This window comes from Haliaeetus leucocephalus, unplaced genomic scaffold, assembly GCF_000737465.1.
Source record: "Haliaeetus leucocephalus isolate CR32 unplaced genomic scaffold, Haliaeetus_leucocephalus-4.0 Scaffold932, whole genome shotgun sequence".
Lineage (NCBI taxonomy): Eukaryota > Metazoa > Chordata > Aves > Accipitriformes > Accipitridae > Haliaeetus > Haliaeetus leucocephalus.
The window spans coordinates 6588432-6612143 of NW_010973368.1; the positions used below are offsets into that span (position 1 = coordinate 6588432).

At 35.7% G+C, this 23712-nt stretch overlaps 1 protein-coding gene across 1 annotated transcript in view; it reads right to left on the bottom strand.

Moving 5' to 3' along the window:
• The window catches only part of CEP128 (centrosomal protein 128kDa), a 141359-nt gene that overhangs the window by 69266 nt on the left and 48381 nt on the right, over positions 1 to 23712 (bottom strand). The window contains exons 13-16 of the mRNA XM_010583791.1: positions 16927 to 17277; positions 12142 to 12792; positions 8018 to 8182; positions 3239 to 3415 (exon numbers count right to left, since the gene is read on the bottom strand). Of these exons, the coding sequence (XP_010582093.1) occupies positions 3239 to 3415; positions 8018 to 8182; positions 12142 to 12792; positions 16927 to 17277 (1344 nt within the window). The remainder of the gene's footprint in view (positions 1 to 3238; positions 3416 to 8017; positions 8183 to 12141; positions 12793 to 16926; positions 17278 to 23712) is intronic.

Below are 23712 nucleotides of genomic sequence, written 5' to 3' on the forward strand. Positions count from 1 at the left end.
GAGAGAAACAAATAGGTATAAAAGTGGGAATTAGACACAGAAAAGGAGAAAGAGTCTCTCCCGCATACTGGAAATTCATCAAACAAATATTCTTTGCTAAAAATCCAGCTTGGAAATCATATCTGTAAATGGTTTAATAGAACTACTTAACCATAAAGTAGTCACATTTAAAAGCAAATTATGGAAACTCACTGATACAAATTTTGTTTAACTATGTGACTTCAGTAAGTTGCAACAATAGTAAGTTGTATTCTGAATCTGTGTAGTTTTCTCCTAAGAATCACTACAATGATGCATTTCAAACATCCCCAGAACATACCTCTGCATCAAGGTGCATATTTTCAGTTTGAATCTGTATGTCCTTTTTTGAAAATATCATAATATTTCCAAATAATACAATCAGACTCTACTTTAAAATGACTATTTCTTAAAATCAAAGTCATTCAACTGTTTTTTCCTCCATTCTGCAGAACAACAGTGGCTGCACATAAACCAGAAGCAGCGGAACCACTTGTTGTTAGTCAGTGAACTGTTATCAGTGTATCTACAGAAATGCTATGTGCAACATGATAAATGTCTTATTAAAAAGCAAAAAACGACAAACCCCCAAAATCTTTAAATTATACTCCATGATGATGGTCTTAGTGTTTTCATGAAAAAAGACAAATCACTTGCTTTGAATATTTGATAGGCAGAAAAAGAAAATTGTAATTTTCACTACGTGGGTAAAAAGAAGATAAACTTGTGCTAGAATGCTTCATTAATACTTCATACAATGAGAAAATGTGGTATGTCTTTTTTTCTGCATTCAAACTGAACTATGTTAAACTAGTTTTAAAGGTACTTCTATACATGTTTTCTATATTACTAATTAAATGTTAGTGATAATGAATTTTTTTTCCTACTTTATGAGTTGATACACAAAGGGAAGAAAAAAAATCTCATAAAACAGTTCTGTCAGCTGAAACCTATTTAAAATCAAGTAAACTATTAACCTTACGTCCAGCTCATCCTTTATCTCATGTGGTCCTATCTCATGATTAACTACATTGTGCTTTTCTCCAATTTAAAGGTTTTGTGGGGGTTTTGTTAGTTAGTGTGTTTTTAATTTACCACATTTTGCAATTTAGCAAGTCTTTATGTACTTTTAGTCCTGGTCCAATAATTTTTGTCACTAGCATATTTCTTTAAGAGGTATTTATATGGGCCTTATTAACTACACTGAGACCAAAGGTGCCTAAACAGCACCATCTAATTATGTATACACATGTTTTATATGAAAATTATCACCACATAATGACACAGGTGAAAGGAAATGCTTTAGTAGGCACATTGACCATGACTTCACAAAGCAATGCATAGCTGAAAGTTGTGACTTTCATGGCAGCAAACCTCATTCTGTGCAACCACATTCAAAGAAGGTGGTATTCAGTTCGTAGTTTAAACATGACTGGTGTAATAATTGCAAGCATAAGATTTCTTATAACAAAAGACTGATTGGAAAAATAAATCTGAACAATACATGTGGAATTTTTTGCTTAGAACACCAGTATGTGGTATTATAAAAAAAATGCAGCACATTTTTCATCAGGGCAGATTAAGCCTGGTGTTAAGCTCTCTGAATACAAGTATTTATCCATTAAATTCTTCATTGCTCACCTCAGTTGCAGTGGCAACTTCTTCAAGTAAAGAACTTGTCTGAAACCTTTTAGAAACCTTGGCAATACCTTAAGTACTGGGCAGAGGAACAATATAAGAAAGGAAACTTCTCACCTTTTAAAAAAAATAAAATACTTTGGACCAGGCACCACAAAACTGCGTAGCATTTGTTTTCACATTAGCTGTCTAGTCAAAAATTCAGATTCAACTCTGTTTTAAGTTTGCCAGTGATAAACAGTTAAACGGGATAAATAAGGAGAAATGTGAAAACAGAGATTAGCAAAACTTTATCCAGAAGACAAAAACTCTGCAGGAGGTGGGAAACAAGTCCAGGAAAGCATGGTTCGATGATCAAGAATCTGGCAACTATAGCAGATCACAAAGACTTAATAAAAAAAGACTTATCTGTAAGAGTACAGAGGAGAAAGCTTGTTTGTCAACAACATTTTCTTAGAATTCTCATATTTTTGTGTGCTGCAACATCCCAGCTCCATAGGTAAGTGGAGAAAAAGGCACAGCCATACTACAAGGCTGAAACAAAGTGACTTCTCTACACACCTTCAAACAAAACAGGTGAGGAGATAAACTTAAAATAGAAAATAAACCAAAGAAAAAAATATTAAAAATTTAATGGATTTTCGGTGTCAATGCTGAAAAATTTCTATTCCAAAAGCAGCACAGCCCAGTCAAGTGACCACCAACTGTAGAGTAGAAAGCATGCTCTGTTTAAACAGCAAGACAAAAAAGGCGTAATCTGAGTGTACTCTAGGGTTACAGTTAAGGCTAAAAAGCCATCAGGTCAAGTACTTCTGATGTAAGTACCCATAACGCCAGTGAGTAAGGCGACAAGCTGAGTTGGACTGTCCGTTTTCTTTATTCTCAGCTGTGTACAATGTCAATTTAAGAGGATTAGTCATGTAGAATCATCTGGAGGGAGGAAGAGAGGGTTCTGTCCCTGGGGAGTGAATGAGAATGCTCAGGAAAAAAGCTAATGGGAGACAAGGGTTGCAGGAAAAGAAGTAAAAGAGTGAACAAAAAAAAGAGTTACAGCAAGCTACAAGTTTCCTGGAACTTGGGAGTCAGTTTTCTGGATACAAGGACCTGCTCCACAAAACAGGAGATTATAAACTCTTTTCACTTCCAGCATTTACTTCACTACTTAAAAAACAAAATACCTAAATGAATTTTTAATAAAACCTTTCTTTCATTTTTCCCAATTTTAAAAGACTTTTAGGTCTTTCCTGGGGACTTCCCACATCTAAGGAGGTGGCCTAGGAAAACCTACCTCAAAATTCTGCCTCATGTAAGGGTTTTTCACACAAGCAAACAAAACGAGAACTATTTCTCACAAAAAAAAGAAAAAAGGTAAAAGCAAGCAGTAACAATTAATGCATGGGCAGATCTTCATAGTATCTGATTGTAATACCTATTAATGTACATCTGTACCAGCTAAATATCCATTGTCCATAAATTATCTATACCAGTTAAGCGATAGGCGACAACAATGCATAAAAATTCTGCTACAAACATTCATCAAGAAAATAACAAAACCTGCAGCATACTTAAAACTTAGAATTACTTTGAATTTCTCCATGGAGTCTCGAGAAAAAATTTCACAAGCAGCATCAATTTCACTTCCTATCATGTTAAGAATGGATTCCTGTTCCATTTCTAAATGATGCAGTTGATCCTTAAACTGCAGTCTGGCCTCATTCATCCTTCTCAAATGATCTTCTTCATTGCTGATCTGTTTATCCTGGAGTGAAAGAGGAAAAACAAAAAAAAGAGAAATTATTGCATTAATAATACAACATACATCACTAGCAATGTATCTTTCAATCTTATAATCACACTACACTCGCTCATGCACTGAGTTCAGTTCCTTGCCATGGAAAATAATAACTTCTAATAGTACTCAAGTGCCTCTCTTGATTCTCCTTATTCTCCTGTAAATCAGTTCAGAAGAAACTCCTACCAAATCCAAATGCAACAATCATAGAGCTTATTTTCAGAATTGAAACCAGACATTCTATTATAAATCCCTTTTTCACAAGCAGAAAGAGAGCCCACACAACAAATACTCCCCATATTTTCTTTTGCCCTGAACCAGTTACAGGCATCTAAACTCTGTCATCACAAAAAGAGATCCCTGAAGGAAATCTGTATTGGCATTCAGTGTGTTCTCAAAGGAAAAGTGTGTTCTCAAAGGAAAAGTGTGTTCTCAAGGGAAAAGAATATCTCATAGGACAGTGACTGGCACTGAGGAAAGCATTTTATGTTATCATCCAGTGTCAGAAAGATCATTAAATATGTTACATATCTTTTTAAAATTCAGTTTCTCTTCCTTTGTATTTATGATGGAGTCACCATGTAAAACTGAACCAGGCAGCAGTTTTGTTATACAATATATTGAATTATGCATTGTAACTAATATAAAAAAAACTCTTGTGAGAAGTGAAATCGGTTCACACCTGTCTGCTGCTGAGATCAGGAGGATGTAATGCAGCAAAGGGTAACTTTAACAGGCATGTTTCAGTATGTGTGTCGTGGTTTAACCCCAGCCAGCAACTAAGCACCACGCAGCCGCTCACTCACTCCTCCCCACCCAGTGGGATGGGCGAGAAAATCAGGAAAAGAAGTAAAACTCGTGTGTTGAGATAAGAATGGTTTAATAGAACAGAAAAGAAGAAACTAATAATGATAATGATAACACTAATAAAATTACAGCAGTAATAATAAAAGGATTGGAATATACAAATGATGCGCAGTGCGATTGCTCACCACACACCGATCAACACCCAGTTAGTCCCCGAGCGGCGATTCCACATCCCCCCCAGTTTATATGTTAGACATGATGTCACATGGTATGGAATACCCCTTTGGCCAGTTTGGGTCAGCTGTCCTGGCTGTATCCTGTGCCAACTTCTTGTGTCCCTCCAGTTTTCTCATTGGCTGGGCATCAGAAGCTGAAAAATCCTTGTCTTTAGACTAAACACTAATTAGCAACAACTGAAAACATCAGTGTTACCAACATTCTTCACATACTGAACTCAAAACATAGCATTGCACCAGCTACTAGGAAGACAATCAACTCTATCCCAGCCAAAACCAGGACAACGTGCAAGTGCATTGAGAATGGTGAGAAAAGCAAGAATAACAATTTTGAAAATTTATCAATTATGGACCTCCGCAATGACAAAGTGCAACTGTTTAAATCGTATTTATTGGAAATCTTCATACACTGCTCTCATGAGCCACCACTGTGGAGCTAGTCAATTTCTAACGTACAAGTTCTTTCAATGGGATACATATGGAATCATAGAATCATTTAGGTTGGAAAAGACCCTTACAGTCATCGAGTCCAACCGTAAACCTAGCACTGCCAAGTCCACCACTAAACCATGTCCCTCAGCACCACATCTACACGTCTTTTAAATACCTCCAGCGATGATGACTCAACCACTTCCTTGCGCAGCCTGTTCCAATGCTTGACAATCCTTTTGGTGAAGAAATTTTTCCTAATATCTGATCCAAACCTCCCCTGCTGCAACTTGAGATCATTTCCTCTTGTCCTATCACTTGCTACTTGGGAGAAAAGACCGACACCCACCTTACTACAATCTCCTTTCAGGAGGTTGTATACACATATATGTATAGGTTTTACCTCTATTAGCAAAATAGGTGTTTTTTAATATAGGTGACCTTCAAATGTGAAAAAGCCATACCTGATGAGCAGCCTGATTTTGTCATTTAATTCATATAAAAATACTTGCGTCAGATGTAGCTATTTCAAATGGAAGGAATTACAAGAATTTTTAATATGCACAGGTTCCAGTATTTCTGCACTACACATATGGGAGTTGAAATAACAGTTCTGATCTAGATCAGTATTCTGAAGGTAATAAGATTGCATTATATGTGCTTCCAGTGTCAGTATTCTATGCCATCTCATTACTCACTGAATGCAGTCCATCACATGCCAAAGCTCACTACCAAAGACCATGACTAGAAGAGACTATATAACTCAGTATTTTTTATTTTTCATCTGCTTGATTTTCTGAGTGTGCCAATATTCCTCAACATTCATCTTGCAGAACCTACAGGAGAAATAAGTCACTAATGACTCAGAAGTGCACAGAAGGAAAAGAAACAGAAAATTTTACCATTATTCTCTGCCCCTTCACCTTTCATGAAAAAAAAAATTAAAATCCAAGCTATCTATAATACCTATGTTTCTTTAAATTAGTATTTGTACTAAGGATAGAATGACATTAAAAGTATAAAAACTGTGGAAAAGGAAAAGAGATAATTATTTTGTAACACAACAGGCTTTTGCAATACCACAATATGACAGCTAGTATGAGTTTTCTCAAGAGTTAATATTATCGTTTCCCCATCCTAACACAGCTTCTGACAATTCACAATAAAACCACAATAGTAATTATTCTCTTAACTGATTAATGCAATCAAGTGGAACTCTCCATCTGCATTTACCTTCAAAGGTTGAGACTACAGGATTGTGTGCTTAAAAGCTTCTCCATTCCTTTTCAGCTTAGAGATAAAAAATCATCTCAGTCTAAAAACTTTATCTCCCCAATATTAGGGAAGGCTGGAGCTAGTTTACAACTGACTGCAGAAGACTATGTACACTGCTACAAACACAATTCATTAATAATAGATCTTACAGCGCTAAAATCCCAAGCTAGAAATAAAACACATTTTGAATTTTCATTTGAGGTACTACTTATTAGTCTGACAAACTGAGCTTTTAAAGCACTTCCTGTTAGTTTAACAACCTAAGAGAAATCTAGGTTTAAGATTTTCTCATTCCATACGTTCAAAAATAACCCAACCCTACGCCAACATTTTTCTCTCAGGGCTATTGGTCACAGCATACTGACAGACAGTCAGTATGTGCTGAAAATATAAGCAGTATGACAAAAGTAGCTAATAGCATTTCTAAACAACCACTTTACCTAGATTGAAAATAATCTCATTAGATTTTAAGTTCGACATCTAAGTGATGTTGTGCACTTCATTTCTAACAAAAAATAGGGGTTGAAAATTAAATTGAAAAACCTGAAAAGCCGTGAAGGATCTACAATAACCATGATCCTCTTCTCCTATTTAAATAGTTTGAAACTATTGAGCTAATGAAGAATTATCTGATGAGTATTCATCAGTCCATGTGAAATGAATGAACAAAATTCTTGTACCATGTTAATATAAATGCCTATATAAAAAAATTTCTTTTCGCAAGGATGAGAAATTACTAAATTGACATAGGAGAGCAAGAACCTTCCAGCTAGAAGCTAAAATATCAATTTTTAAAAAACAAGGATATAATGAAAAATTTATAAGCTGTTTCCTGGAGGATGCACAATTTTTTTTTGTTTTCTTGAATTTTAATCTAGGAAATCAAATTTGCCAAAGATTAGAAACAATCATTTTCAATGTTATCTTAATATGAATTAATCAAATACTGACAGGTATGTGCCTTACACTGGAGAAGGTAAACTTCATCAATGTACAGAAATACTTAACCGAAATCACAATGTTGCAGGAAGAGAAATTCAAGATAGAAAACCAGCACAATGTAAAATACATTCATGTTAAGAAAAACATTAAAAAGCAATACTGGGAACCAGTCATGGAAAAAAAGTAGAACTCAAGACAGCAGAAAGAGGAGTTACAAAATAAAATTCTTCAGCAACTCTGTATTTATCACTAGATTTTTGAAAAGAAAGGCTGACAACTGCAGGTTGTGAGACTGCAAATTAATATCTGATAGTAAATATTAATAACCGGAACACTAGGCAACAAGAATGGCTGGCAGACAGTGTCCATCTTCAGAAATACAATGCCAGTACAAGAAAGGATGTGAACTTCCTTAAAAACTTGCCATGTTTTAAATATTCAAGCAGAAAATAATTTTCAACAGGTTATTTAGACTTTCTTTTACCATCCTTACATTGCTTATCTACTTCTAATTAGCTCTAAATATTCATAACTGCACCACAACTTCAAGAAAATGTGAAAAAACTTAGAAGTGTTTGGTTAAACAATTGTTAGTTACCTATATTAGAAACAGGGCAGGCAACAGGACTTCTGTTTCTACTCCTAAATGGTATTAGCAAATCTTTGGGCGGTGATACAATTCATGACTCAGCCAAAGCACTTTTGCCTTCTTTGATTTGTATAGAAACTGTGTACTACAGTATGACTGTGTATATTGTTTAATATGTATGTGTATTTTTTGTATTTTAAGTTTACTATATATTTCTATAATTCACCACTTATTTTAGGTATTTATTAGCAGAGAGACTGACGAATCATGGTTAAAACCATGTAAGTTTACCTTTTTCTCCAGTTCTTGTTTTACAAACTCACATTTCCGCCTGAGTTTTATATTTTCTTCTTCATTTTGAGTTAATTCTTCTGACAATTTATCACACTCAATTTTTATCTTCTCCAGTTGTCGACATTGAGTCTTGACTATGTTTTTCTCTTCTAAAAGTTCCATCTGATGGTAATGGGAAGATAGATTACAAAGTCACTATATGGGTTATTTTAAAACATTCCCAGAGTGTAGAGTTTTAAATCCATGGAAAACTATTATGGAAGGATAATTCTATTTAATTTTTTACACTTAAGTTATATCAAGTGCAGACACTTATCTGAAAAAACATGGAAAACATGCCAGAGTTGTAGAACCATACAGTGTTTTAAAAGCAGTAAACAGAAGTCTTAGATTCTGCATTTCAGGTCTGGTATACTCATCAGCTTGCATCACCTTAAGAAGCCCAGTATTTATGTAACTTTTCCATTACTGGAATAATTTGGAATCAGAAAGTCTAAAACTATCATTTAATTTCATGACGTAATACTAAACTTATATCTGCAAGGAAATAACTGCAAAGATTTGGTATTTTTAATTTCTAAATTGTGTGGGTTTAATGCTAATCATGGAAACATTGCAGAGAAAAATGAAGAAAACATTTAAGGACCTTGAAAGACCTAAATAGGTGAATGAATAAAGTATATTGGCTTCCAGTGGAAAAGATAACTGACTGAAACTGACAGATTTGAGAAATTCTCTGGAATATCTAGAAAATGCAAAAAAATACACAAATGAAGGAAATTACACACATATGACTCAAAACCAGCTTCATATTAGACAAACTGTGGGATGCAGTTACACACAAAAATAAACCTGCAGAGTAAATTACTTCCTGAGGAAAAGCAAAAATTCTATTCTCCCAGTTACACTATAAATTAAACTTTTATGGGGAAGAAAGGTAAGAAGAGAAGTTTTACAAGTTAATTTAGACACCAGAGCTAACAGAGTACAAAATAAGAACTTTGGTGTCGTAAGTCCACAAACACCTATGGATGCAAAGACAAGCCTGCAATGCCCAAAACATTTTCTGTGAATATGCTTATAAAATCAACTTTTCAGTTCCTACTAAAGGTAACTGTATTATAACGTTTATGCAGATGGAGACAATCCAAGAACCAAATTCCTCACTTATATTACCTTTGAGACACAATGGAGAAAGTTAATTTTTATTAATTTCCAGTATGGACAAGGCAGATGTGACCATAATTTAATTGATCTGGACTGAACCCATCCTCCACATCTGTTAATCTTCAGGAAAGTAAGAACTACACCCATTTGGTATATGTATAGAAAACAATTCAAAAAGAAGTACACACATATACATGATTTTATACATATAGATACATATCTTTATATAATCTTACATTAAGATTAATACTTGAGAGTGCTGTCAGGCAGATGAGGACATTTTGTATTTCATTATTCTAAGAGAACAAGGATGTTTTTAAAGCAAATGAGGGCATGTAGTAAAATTAGGGGACAGATTCAGAGCTTCTGAACACAGCTGATAGGGGACCACTAAGCAAACCACCTAATTTCCTATGCCTAGTTTATTATTTTAAATAATAAAAAAAAGACTTTATAGAGACATTGGTTGGGAAACCTTTAGGATGTTTTAGCAGAAACAGCATTAGAAGCTTAAGCACCAGAATCTCAGTACTGAGACAGTGAGATCCTTCTCAACACTGATATCTCATACAAAATTCTATGTTCTTCTCCAGTTCTACTGCAACATACAATATTCCTGTGCTACCTCCCCTACTGTCCCAAAAAAATCCTTAACTGCCTCATAATTTTTCAATCCAGTACAGCACTACAGAAAGCCAGACCAGAGTGAAGCAGAAAGTACCATACAGAGGAGGCAAGAGAGGGAAGAACAACAAGTATCAAAAGTCATTTCTATTTACACAATAAGCAGCAGCTGGTCCTGTAAACACAGGGCAGGGCTCTGCATCCTTGATTTCCAGAAGGTAACTCATCAAATTTCCTCCTTTAGTTAAGTTTAAGGCTTTGGGTCTTAATAAAGGTGTTATGTCTCCTTTTATTCCCCATGTCTCTCCCAAATGACCTTTATTTTTAAGACTTTAACATTAACAACCTTTGGACAGGGTTATGTATATTCTTTCCCAAAAGTTACAAAGGTTGGACAAGGCTGAGGAATAATAAGGTCAAGATTATTACTGTAAAAGACAATTGATTACCGGGCACAAAAACTTACCAGCGTGGAGAGAGAAAAAAAAAAAAAAAGGATAATACGAAAAAAAAGGATAATACGTAAAAAAACCCTTTCTGTTGGATTTCCTTAAATTCTACCCTAAACCCACAATATTTAAAAACAATTTGATAAAATGCATGCTAAGTTTACCTTAATTTGGAAGTATGTCTGTAAAAGTGAAACCCAATTGCAATATAATGATGAGTTCAGACAAAAAGTAGCCAAATCACCCGCATGATGACGTGTTCTCATCAGATCTTCCTACAGATGGATATGATTATCTGTTTTGTTGCACTTAACAGTCCTTGAATCAAGAGACTGTTGTGCATTATAATTTCCTGTACTTCTAAAAAAAGTTGCCTACCCTAATATCTTACAAAGTTCATCTCCCTCAAGCCCTCTGCTCTTCTCTGTTTCAGAGACACAAAGCTGTAAAAAAAAATAAAAATAAATGTACCTATATTAAGGATTCTGGGAAAGTCATGGCACTGTAAATGAAAGAAGGAAGTGAATTTTTAAAATATTCTGTTTATGTACAAGAATCAGTACCAATATCAAGGCCCTTACTGTAAGACAGACCTTTCCATAGAAGAGGAACACTTAGTCACAATCAGCTCAGATCATTTAAATAATGCTAGACACATTACAAATTAAGTCCCCAATGTTAAGCACTGCAAAATATTTTGATTTTAATGATCCTTCCACTAACAACCATCAAGATTTTTTTATTGCTATCTTCATTAAATGCTGTGTTAACAAGTGCTTAAGAATTATTGTCAATTATTATATCATGAATGATATATTAAATAACTAACCATCTTTTTCTAAGTAACGTCCACTCATAACTGCAAAAATATGGAAAATATGCTTTTTTAACTAGTTGCATATTTGTGAGAAGAGAAAGGAAATAAACGTGCGTATATTACTTATGATGAAGTAGAACATGTATCACTTAAGCTTTGATTAAGGATTTTATAGCTTTTTATGGTTAAATTGGTAGAATTTTGACATGAGCAAATTTTTAATTTGATGGGACTGAGGTGGAAAGCATATTTATAGTGCTTCAGAAGTGCACTCAAAATAGGTTGTAAATTACAACCTATCTGGAAAACTACTGCCTCCGTTAATATGAATATATAAACTATTACTATTATTAGGACATAGAAATTACTATCTTACATATTTAACCATGTAATCAAAACTGCTTCAGTAAAAGTCCAATGTATAGCTTATACAACTGTTGACAGTTAATTGTGCAGTTTAGACCACTTCAACTTAACTTTTTAATTTTATTCAGACCACTTAAAGCCACTAAAATGCTCATTTTCTTTCCAATGCAATAGCCTTGAATCAGGAGCAAATGATGTAAACTAAAGACATTAACTTGTTTCTTCATTAATAAAATGCCATATTTCATCATTTACTATATGAACATAGCACTTTTCTGAGAAATTGTACAGAAAATACGAAGTCTAAAAACTCTTTGAAATAGAAAAAACTGTCAAAGTTAATCTTAACAAGTGTTACACATTATCCCTATTCACATTCTGAAAGTGTTTCCAAACACAATGACAGTATTTCTGCATCATGCAATTTAAACGTTTACAAAAATGCATCATCCCTGAAATACTGCAAGTTCTTTAATAGGGCCTTGACAATAATTGTAAAAACAACAGTTGAAGAAGAAAGGATCAAATCATATTAAAACTCTAACTGTTACATTTTTTACCCTGAACTTTAAACTTTCATGATGACCTGCAATAAAATGTGTGTTAAACGTTTTAAAGCCCGTGCTTTATTACCTTCATCACTCAATAGGGAAGAAAAAAAAAAAAAGTCTGACATTAGAATTCTTCAGCATAAGTACCTTTAGCATTCTAATCTGAGCCTCTGCATCATCCTTTTCTTGTTTAAGGAGTTTCATGAGCTCTTGGACGTTTCGTTCATGTTTGATTTTAACATTTTGTAACTCTGATCTAAGATCTGCCACCTCCTGTTGGTGAACTTCTCTTTCCATCTTCAGCTGCCTGTTAGCTGAAGTCATCTCTTCATGTTTAGATTCCTGCTGTTTCTGGAGAGCCGAGAGGCTCTTATGTAATTCCTTTTTGATTTTCTCCTCTTCTGCTATTCTGTTTGTTAGTTCCACACGTACAGAGCTTAAGTTTTTTACATCTGCTTGCATTTCTAAGAGTCTTTCCTGGTCTTTATTATGGATCAATTTACTAGTTGCAAGTTCTGTCTCCAAGTTTTCCTTTTCAGCTTGCACTTGATTTTGTAGAAAGACTTGCTTTTTCAACTCATTCTCCAATTTATTTACAGTAACTTGAAATTCTTTGATCTCTTCTTCAAGCGATACCTGGTGAGACTTCATTTCATTCAGTTTTACCTCTTTGCAGTGGAGGAGTTCTTCCTGCTGGGCTCTCTTTGTAAGCACATCATTCAGCTCTTTCCGAAGGTTTTCTATTTGGTGTATAGCAGAGAGAAGTTGACTTCTGAGGTCATCCTTTTCTTTGAGGGCCTAGGAAAGAAGAAAAAGAAATCCAGTGTGACCTAAAGTAATTAAACAAAATAGTTGGAAAGATGTCCTTAGACATTCCTAATGTCTAATGAACAATTAGCACACTTTGTTCTGTGAAAATACAAAATTTTTGCTTGTTATGAACTCAGTTCAAATGTATTCAGTGTTTCTTTAAATTTAGACAGGGAACATTTGTGATCTCAAATGTATACTTGTCCTTAAGTGATCTAGCCTCCTAAGCAGGGATAGTTTTGGTTAATCCCCTGCTTTTCTCAGCCTCTTTGCAGATTAAGATGGGTTTCTTTGCTGGCTCCTCCAAATAGCAAGATGGAAGAAATAAGGCAATACAGTAACACAGCAGAATACAGGGAGTACTATTGGTCGCACACACCTTACCTACAGGTCCATTTCAGAGGCTGAGCTGTTTTGCTTATTTTCTAAAATATTACATAGGAAGTATATCAACTTTAAATTATTTTTGAAACTGCACACAGTAGACTAATGAATAGCAGTTAAAAGCCTGGTTCACTCATGCATCAAAGCCAAGAAATGAAGACTTCATCTTCAAAATAAAAATCAGCCACATTTAATAAAAAATCCACTGTTTTCCTAAGAAGCTCAAGGGCTGTTTGTTTGGGGGTTTTTTTCCAACATTGATATATTTCAGGTTAAAAAAATCCTAGAAAATGCACTAAATGACAGGAAAAATTTGCACTGCAAGTACATGTGTGTTACTAAATACTACATTTCATTAAACTCATGTTACACACACCATTCTCAATTCTTACTTATCTCAAGATATAAGTTAATTTTTTTAACATTCTGTTTAAAATAAGAAGGAATTTACAGTACATCTATCATAAATCACACACAACACCTACTACAGGAAAAAAAAGAATGATAAAGGGACAACACAAGATTTTCCTGATGTATCAGATAAACTACTGATTCTTTAAACTGGCTTAAATAAATTTTACCCTGCATCTTACTGATATTTCCACTAATTCCACAAACAATAGACATTTCTTATAGATATGACAAAATTACTTGAAATAAACCAGAACAAAAAAGACAATTAAGGTAAACAGCATGCAGATTAAAAATAATAAAACAATTCATAATTACATCAAAAATAAGCAATGCAAAACGAACTAGAAAAATTAAAAAATCAAGAATATGTGGTAATGGCCATTATAGTTTTTTTCCAAAAAATATCAGTATTTCAACCTTCCTAAAACTGTCTTGCAATTCTAGTTGTATAATTTGGGTAAAAAAACCCAGTAAAATTAAAACAAACCAACAAACAAACAAAAACCCCAAACAAAACAAAGGAATTTGCTTTGAGTGTAAGCATGTTTTCTACATTCCGTACTTAGAAGAAAACACATTTCAAAAGTCACAGGAAGTTAGAGATTCCACTGTCAACCAATATCAAGGATAGGCAAGACTTTAACCAAATTATCCCAGTAACTCCAAAAGAATGAAACCTAAACAATCTTTCTATAGCACACCCATTGTCTGCAAATATTTGGAACATCTCATAAAATTGCAAGCTATGATTATAATCCAATTTTGAAAGTTTGCCATCAACCCTTTGAAGTCCTATAACAGAAAGCAAAGATAACAGACTACCATTTCTCCTTTTTCTTTATTATTTATTTTTATAGAGTTTTGTCACAGATGTTAATTGTCTGCATATTTCAAAGCTGATTAAATTATGTTCATCTAGTTCCCTGAAGCTTATCAGAAATGCTGCATCTCGACTGATTATATCCTCATATGGAAACCGTCTACAACTTTGTATTGAGAACATGAAACATTGTATTTTTTTCTCCTCCACAACGACACACAGTTTATTTGATATTACATATCATCCAATAGAGAGATTTTCTTCAGTGACACCTCTAAACTTGTTGGCAAGATGCTGACTATTTTAAAAATAAGAATGAATATTGACAGCATTTCTTAAATGGAGCTTAAACCAAAATGACTGCATTTAGCATTTTTATGCATTTGTCACACAGAAAAAGGTAAAATCCTTGTCAAGGAGTCTTATGTAACAAAGAAAACGTCAATGTGGACAGCACTATCAATTGCCATTACAAAGACGTGTCCACGCCTTTAAATGAACAGTGATTTCAGAGCCTTTTAGGGCTCCTCCTGCTTGTTACTCACAACGTTCTCTCCTCTACTTTTTGCTTCTCATTTGTCTATTATGAGAGACACATATGATTTCTAAATGATTCAGGTTTTTCTTCCTTTCTTTACACCTCCATTTACCTAGGCAAGAGATGACCAACTTCTTAAAATGTTTGTGAACCTTATTTCCCCAGACAACTGCTAGGGTTAACCAATACAACAAGATTACTATGGAATGAATTGTTGGAGCATGGATACAGCAAATAATAATAAAAAACAAGGAATATACTAAGGAGTTCAAGAGAGAAACAGCAACCCCAGGAATCACACCTTAGATCTGCTGGAGTTTATTAATTTCAACTCAGTATTACCCCAATTGTGGCTTCTCCTGTGCTTTGACCGTGCTTATACATTCATGTACCAGTCTCAGAGCAGGTTATTGGATCAGGAACAACACAGGATGAATACAGACAGCCCATACTTCACATCATATACCCCTTGAAAACTACAGTCTTTGAGCAGGACAGAGCAGAGGATGGCATGGAGCCATCCCAAGCCCATCAGATTTAGTAACTTAAACTGGATGCATGTCACTAGAAAATAAGTGAAAAGAGGTGTGGGAAGCTCTATAAAAACAAAAGTAGTCCATACAATATGATAGTCTGTACCAGCGGAGCATGTAAGCTAAGATAAAAGCTCAGAGCATGAAGCTTAGCACTATACCAGCCACCATAGGAGCAGGCACCTTTTGACCCAGCCACTGGAAAATACAAAGACCCACAGACTCATTACAAATAGAATGATGGTTTTTACTACTATTCTAAGACAGGATAATCAGCATTAGCATTGATGTGAGTGCTTGTCTTTAAAGCAGTGTCAGGACTAGAAAAAGTCAAGGAATTCTGCTAAGTCAAAAAAAACCAACCAAAAAAACCCCCCAAACCCCCAATGTTTTTTCCTGAGAAACTATACAGGAGGAAGAAGAGAGGACTAAGTGCTTTACCATACTGAACAAAGACAAATGAAAAGCCCAGAAATGTTACATGATCAATTTTCAATTTGATTTTTTCAAATAAAAAGTTCTGAAAAGTATAAGAAAGAGGCTGAAACAAAACATACATGAAAAGCATTAAGAAAAAAAGAAGTTACAAAAATACAAGGAACACAGACTCTCTATCCAGATCAATGGAAAAACCTAGGACCTGCATGGTAGGTGTTAGCAGCATGTTCATCCCAAATGCAGGTAAGAGTGCCTTTTTTGCTAAAATCTCCAGATTTTGCCAAAATCTCTGTGCATTCTTAAACAAACAAAGAAAAAAAAAAAAATCTACTTTTCTGCCTCCAAACATCAAATCCAAACTGAACTGCAGTCCTTATGATATTTCAGAACCTGTAGTCTTTATTGGCAATAAAAGATGTCATTACATAACCTAGAGTCTGAGAAAAGCTTAAATACAGAATGGAATTAAAAATACACTAGTTGTGCCAAAGTCCATATAGCATTATGGTCTGCTAGCAATCTGAGATACATGGTGAAAGTAAACACCCACTTTCAAAGATGTGACCACTGTCCACTACATGAGACAATGCATAACCTGAACATGGGTTATTACTTAATGTGATAAAATTTTTACAAAAAATAACATCACATTAATTCTTTAAAAAGTAACTAAAAATAAGCTAAATTAAGTTCATTGTTAACTGAAAAGATAAAGTAAAAGCTACATTAATAGAGAAACTTTCTTCTCTACAAGAAGAAAACTTTGATTAAGTGAAGAGACTGGAATAAATACTGGATAAAGAAGGCAATGTGGAACTGGGCAATAGCTAAAAAATATTGCCATCTATTAGCTGTTTTGTAGTTCACCACAAAAACTTGGTCCAGAACTTAAGGTGGAAAGTGGTTTAAGTCACAGCTTGCATAAACAAACTCCTTACCTTCATTTCTAAAAAAAAAATGGAAAGGGTACAAACTGTCCCCCCAGTCAATCTTACCTGACTATTCTTGTCCATCAGTTGGTTTATAGTTTCATTTTGTTTTTCCACCTCACGACCTAGTTTCTTACATTTCAACTTCCATTGGCGGATGGTCTCCTGTGCTCTCACCTTCAAATCTTCTCTTTTTTTCTCAATCTCCAGCCTGAGTGCCTCTGAATGCTTGAATTCAGTGAGGTACCGTTCTGCTTCCTTGGTACTCTCTTCAACCTGTTGAGCTAACTCAGCAGACTGGAGTTCAGTTTGTCTACGTTCATTCTCACAAGCCTTGTAGCAATTCTGTATCTCCTTTAGCTGGTCCAGCATTTTTTCCTGCTGCTTCTCCCTGTTTTCCAGGTCAGATGTTAGCACCTGAAATCATCATAGCAAAATATGAAAATTCCAACTCTAAAGATACACAACATGAAACCTTATCAAACAACTTACAGTGCTATTAAATCACATTTCTATCTAAAATAGGAATGCATAAAAGATCTCCTTGACTAGCAGGGAAAGCCCTATTAGCCCACAGAATCTCCCCCTCTGCAATGGTAAAGAATTTCAACACAAGATGTAAAATACATGGTTACTCTATCCCGTATTCTACTTTCTGCATTTGCTCCTCTTCTGGTTGTTCTTGTTATTTTTATATTTTAAGTTTGATAAGGAATCATTGACCAGGATCCTCATATGTTACACACTAGTCAAATACAGAATAAAGCAAATAGTAAGATGTAATGAGATTAATACAAACAGATGAGGTGAAAAAGAAAATTGGCAAGGAAAGAAGAGCATTTACCACAACAAAAGTAATCTATAGTATATGAGCTAATTGTTACTCAGTTTTATGCTGGTTGCTTTTACAGAAGCAACATGCTGAATAAGGGTATTTTGGAAAGCACTGATGAATAAAAGGAGAATACAGCAGCTTGATAGATGTCTCTAGAACAAAGTGCAAAGATGCTTGAAAATTTAGCAAGCATATTAGAGCCAACATTAGCTGGCCTTTCAACACTGAATGAAATTGAAACCGCACATTTTAAGAACAACAAGCATCGCCTATTTCAAATCTGATGATATTTCTCAGAAGTTTCAGAAGCAAGTCAGGAAAAATGTTCTCCATATACCTTCTGCAAGGGCATATTCAGAAACCAGTTATTGAAGCTTCACGAGCACAACTGCATTTTATTAAGATCATCACGTAGAATTTCACATTAGTATTCTGTATTTCAGGCCTATTTAGACTGATTTCATATCATTCAGTATTTTCATTAATGACTTAGATTAATCCAGTAGGCCTGTTCTATAGTCAAAGACATTATCAAGCTTCAAGGGATGGAAATACTTTAGAGAAGAGAATTAGATTTTAGAACAACTGAAACAAATTGGACATGTAGTCTGAAACAAACAGGGTGCAATTCAGAAGGGAAAAATACTTTGCCTAGGAAAGAGTAAGTGGTGCAGATGCACATAGAATGACTATTTAAACAAAGGTCCTTCCACAAGGGCTCGGGGCGGGGGGGGGGGGGGGGCCGTCCACAAAGGGGACGGGTGTGGCTTGGGTTTGGGGTTTGTTGGGTTTTATTTTGTGGGGGTTTTGGTGGGATTTTTTTCCCCTCCAAATCTGGCCATTACCTCCTGGGAGACAATAAATTGTACTAGTCTTTTCAGGATAGCATTCGCTGTCCTGGAAAGAAGACTGCATGTGCACTCTTGCATGTGACAGACTGTGGTACTGCCAGAAAACACGGACAAGAAACGACTGATGCTACAGACAAGAACAATCAGTCCAACTTACTACTCATACCCATGATGCAAAACAGAAGTAGTATTATCCACTGAACAATCAGTTGCTCACCTGTAGGATGAATATTCCTGGTCTAGACACAACTGAGATACAGTTAATAAAACAATAGGTAAACACATTACGGAATAGTTGGGAGTAAATCTTACATGGGTGGCAAAATGAAAACAGGAAAGTCCTTCTAGATTTACAGTTCTATAAGTTAGAAAAAACCTGCATTTTCGAGCTCATCAGGCAAAACGACCAGGCCTAACCTTGTAAAAAGTCTTGATTCATAAGACAAAACAACCAAACAAAAAAACCTGACAAGCTACAACTAGCAAAATCTTATCAAAATGAGCTTTATGTCAAATGAAAACTGATATTACAATACTTCTTTAAAGGTAAAGATTTAAATTCTGAATGTAGCAGAAGTTAAAAATAGCCTGATAAAATATAGTCAGATGTTACATTTACCTTTCCACAGATTTTCTAAAATGGGTCATCATTTCTTCAAAGTAACGTGATTATACACGCTATTATCACTTCCCATTTCATGTCTTTCTGGAGACACCATAGAGGATGTCAGCCTAAACTGATGTACTATTCAACTCGGCATCATTAAAAAATAGTTATTTATGCATAATTCCCCCAGAGAACACACTTCATTAATACAACTACAGTTCACACAGACTTTTTAATGAAATATGAGTCTAAGCTTAAACACAGAAAACAATGTTCAATTAATTGTAAACATTCATTTCACTGTGTAGAAGCAAATCTTAATCTCCGATTTATTGATTTACAGTAAAATGAAAAAAATGGGAACATTTGGTTTAGATGTTTACCTTGAAGCACAACTAATTTATCAACATGAGCTATTTGCATGAGGAGGAAAAATGAACTTTGACATGCATGTACCAATATAAATATAAATTTTAATGTTTTATTTTTATAATTTGTGAAAATAGATCTCTGCAAATAGTTTGCACTTTTCTTAGAAGAGTTAAGTGAGCACAGCCTCAAAACAGTTGAAGTCAGCTGCAAAACAGCAGCATAGCATATCAACATTTCATGCAGCCTTCCCTGTAAAGCAAGGGGATAGAGAAACAGTGGGTCTCCACACTTTGTTTTTATAATATTACAACAGGGGTCCAAATGTACTGACCTGTACTTTTGAACTCTTATTTGACATGCAATAAACATATGTGTATCTGTACGTTAACATGTATGCAGTTGTCAAAGTTCTGTCTGATCTATAAGGGCTTGCCCTACTGGTATTTAAAACATTGAATAGGCAACTTTTCAGACATGGGCTGTCACAAAAATAAGAAAGTAAAAAGTCTGATATGAAATCACATTTATCATCTATACACATAGAGATACAGATTTCCCAGAAAGAAGAAAGCATCTTTACAGGTATGGCATACACATACATTCACACGAGGGGAACAGACATACAGAAGCACTGTTTGTTAGAGGGGTTTTTTGCTTCAGTATCTGTAAGAGCACACCTCAAACCTCACTGTCCATGTACAGAGCTTAAGTGTTTATAAAAAAAACAAAGATTATGGTCCTGCCTTTTAGTTCCTTGGAAAATCACAACACACAATCCCAATTTCTAAGCCTTCTGTAAAAAAAGTAGGATGACTGTTTACAATTTTTAAAATAACATTTCTAACAGAACAGTTACTGGCAAGTAATCTCATTGCCATTTGTCATTACCTGCCTACACACATGTCAACATTGTGGTTGAATTCAACCCTTTACAATAATGAACATCTAGAGATCATCAGAGCCATCTTAAAGGACACAGTTTTCACTTAATGATTGGAAATAACAATCAACAGGGTTAGTAGAACATACCTTGCTAAACACGATATCCCTTTCAGACAAACACTGCTCAGAAAATGACTGATTACTAGCTTTTGTGGAACTGTACTATCAGCAGATAGTAAATAGTTAATACAACACAAAGCTCCGTTAAGCAAGTTACACTACTATATATTTTTAATGCCTAATTTTGATTTTATGAGAATTAAGATTTTTATGATAGTAAGAAATAATTATGCAAATTATTGTTCTCATTGGAAGAACATTGTACTTGGCAGTGGTGGGCTGTGAAAGTATAACCTTGTGGTTTCATTTCATAATTATGATCTTATAAACTTAAGCTTTTAATTTCTTTCTAAACAGTATTTAAAACTAAAAGTAACTGATAATTGAGCTAGATGCATAGCATCACATTTTTCAATCTTAGCGTATTTTCAAAAAACACTAGATTTAATACATAAAATTTTAATACAGTATATCTCACGTGCCTATTGTTCATAAGTGTGTGAAGACCCTCAGTCTTGAAAGCCACCTATTTTCTCTTAAAATAACAAAGTATCTTGCATAGAAAGTTTATACCTGCATCCTACTATGGATGCATATATGATCAGTCTTTAATATTAAAATAACAACACCTGGAATAAGTGGGTACCCCTATTTCCCCATCATGTTTTATATCATTTGTATACAGACAGCTGTAGGAGTCTCAATCCTCAGTTTCCCTTCAGCCTTTTAGTCCTCATCTTCCTCTCAACCACAGAATCTCAGTTGCAAAGGGCATTAAATATGCATGCAGAAAATACATCATAAAATGTTATCATTAATGTAAGGCACATAGCTTGACTGTTTCCTTTGTAAAGCTGTTTGTATGCACATTCTGCTGTAGCTGCGGCCAGAGCACTACTGAATACAAGTTCAGCACAGGCTGAAACTCGAATAGGGGCTGGGTCAGACACTGTGAGAACCTATTCTGGTATTATAATCAAGTGTTGTACCACAGGGTTTTCATGATTTTTTTTGTTGGTTTATTTGGGAGGTTGGGGGTTTTTTTTTCATTAGCATTGAGGGTGAAATGCTGTGTTACTTGTGGGAAAGGAGTTGCCCTCATTAGGATGCCATAGCATACAGAAGATAAAGAAAGTGCCACTAAAAGAAAAATAAATGAAAAACCTAACACAACAAACCTAAGTTCACTTTCAGCCTCCAGAGTTGTGGGATTTGAAGGAACTGGTCAAAGAGGAACATCAGTCCTTACCACAGACTACACCTTAATCAGCTTCCAGGTCTGTTTAGATTTACAGTGCCCAGTTAGTGGTAGAGAAGTTGGAATTATCATAGATCTCAGTCTCCATCTTTGTTTTGGGAACACGTTTAAAATTAGTGCTTAAAGTTGTCAGCAGGCCCATGTCCAATGGAACATGTCTGAAAATATCCTCTTCAATTCTGTATTACTGAAGCCTGGACAACGAGCTCAATTTCACAACCACGTCGGTGTACATTAACAGGGGTTCCACCAGAACTGCTGTCTCCTGAGCCTTTCAGGCTGCCCTTTTACTATAGCAGAAGAATTTGGCAGAGTGATGCTTACTTACCTTGCAGAACATACCCCAATTTTCACACTCCTATCTTGGAATTACTCCTCTAGGTAATTCAGAATGTAAATATTTTAAGGATTTCTATGAGACAGGAATATAAAGACATGTTTGTTTTGTTGGGTTTTTTTAAATATTCACCCAATTTTCTCCTCAGTTGTGACTGTAGTAAATAAGAGTGAGATAATCTAAGAGAAAGGACAAGCAACATCAGGAGACTGCACTTATTGGAAAAAAAAAGAAAAAATCACATACCTTGGACATCTGAGTTTCTCCTTCAAGTAGCAAATTACTAAGCACCTGTGCTTGCAAAAAAATTTCTAAGCAGATGAGAAATACTGCTTTATAGATTAAGACTCCAGATTCCAAGGAGTATCTCATGTCTTTGGTGGCTGAAGGTCAGTCACCCAGAGAACTCAGTGAGCTGCTCTGGATGCAATAGAAGCATGACCTGACACACTCTCTAGAGAGGTGTGCTGCTTACCAGGGGCTTATATCAGGGATGTCACCAAGAGACTACCAAGCCTCATACAGTCCGCTGACTATTATCCGCTGCGGTTGTTTCACATGGGCACCAGTGACACAGCCAGGAGCAGTCTGAGGAGTATCAAGAAGGATTACAGAGCTGTGGCAGTGGCAGTAAGAGACTCTGGAGCACAGGTAGTTTTTTCATCAATCCTCCTAGTCAAAGGGGAAGGGGTTTGAAAGGGCCAGTCGAATCTAGTGAATCAACAAATGGTTACGTGACTGGTGCCACAGCCAGGGGTTTGGCTACTTAGACGATGGGACTTGCTTTGAGAAGCCTGGTCTACTGGGAGCCGATGGGGTCCATCTGTCAGAAAGGGGAAGAGCATCTTCAGCCATAGGCTTGCTAAGCTGGTGAAGAGGGCTTTAAACTAAAGTTGACAGGGGAGGGGAACCTCAGTCCATCCCACTCCTACCAGTTTGATGCCGGTGCCAGCAATAGATGCCCAGAGCCTGGAGAAGGATCCCAGGTCAGCAAGAGAGCACCTGAAGAGCAGCACGAAGGAATTCCAGCCACTCCAACCAGTAAGTCAGCTTCATCAGGGACCCAACTTAAATGCCTCTATGCAAGTAGATGTAACATGAAGAATGTACCAGCGGAGTTAGAGAAGTGCACACGCCTGCAGGGCTATGATTTTATTGGCATCATGGAGACGTGGTGGGATGGCTCCTATGACTGGAGTGTTGGAATGGAAAGATATAGGCTCATTAGGAAGGACAGGCAGGGGAGATGAGGAGCCGGTCTATGTCAATGACCAGCTGGAGTGCATGGAGCTCTGCCTGGGGATGGATGAGGAGCCGACTGAGAGCTTATGGGTCAGGATTAAAGGGAGGGCAGGGACATGTGACATTATAGTGGGGTCTGCTACAGGCCACCCGACCAGGAAGACTGAGCAGATGAGACCCTCTACAGACAGATAGGAACAGCCTCGCATTCACAAGCCCTGGTCATCATGGGGGACTTCAACCACCCCGATATCTGTGGGAGGGACAACATGGCAGGGCATAAGCAATCCAGGAGGCTCCTGGAATGCGTGGATGACAACTTCCTTCTCCAAGTGATGGAGGACCCAA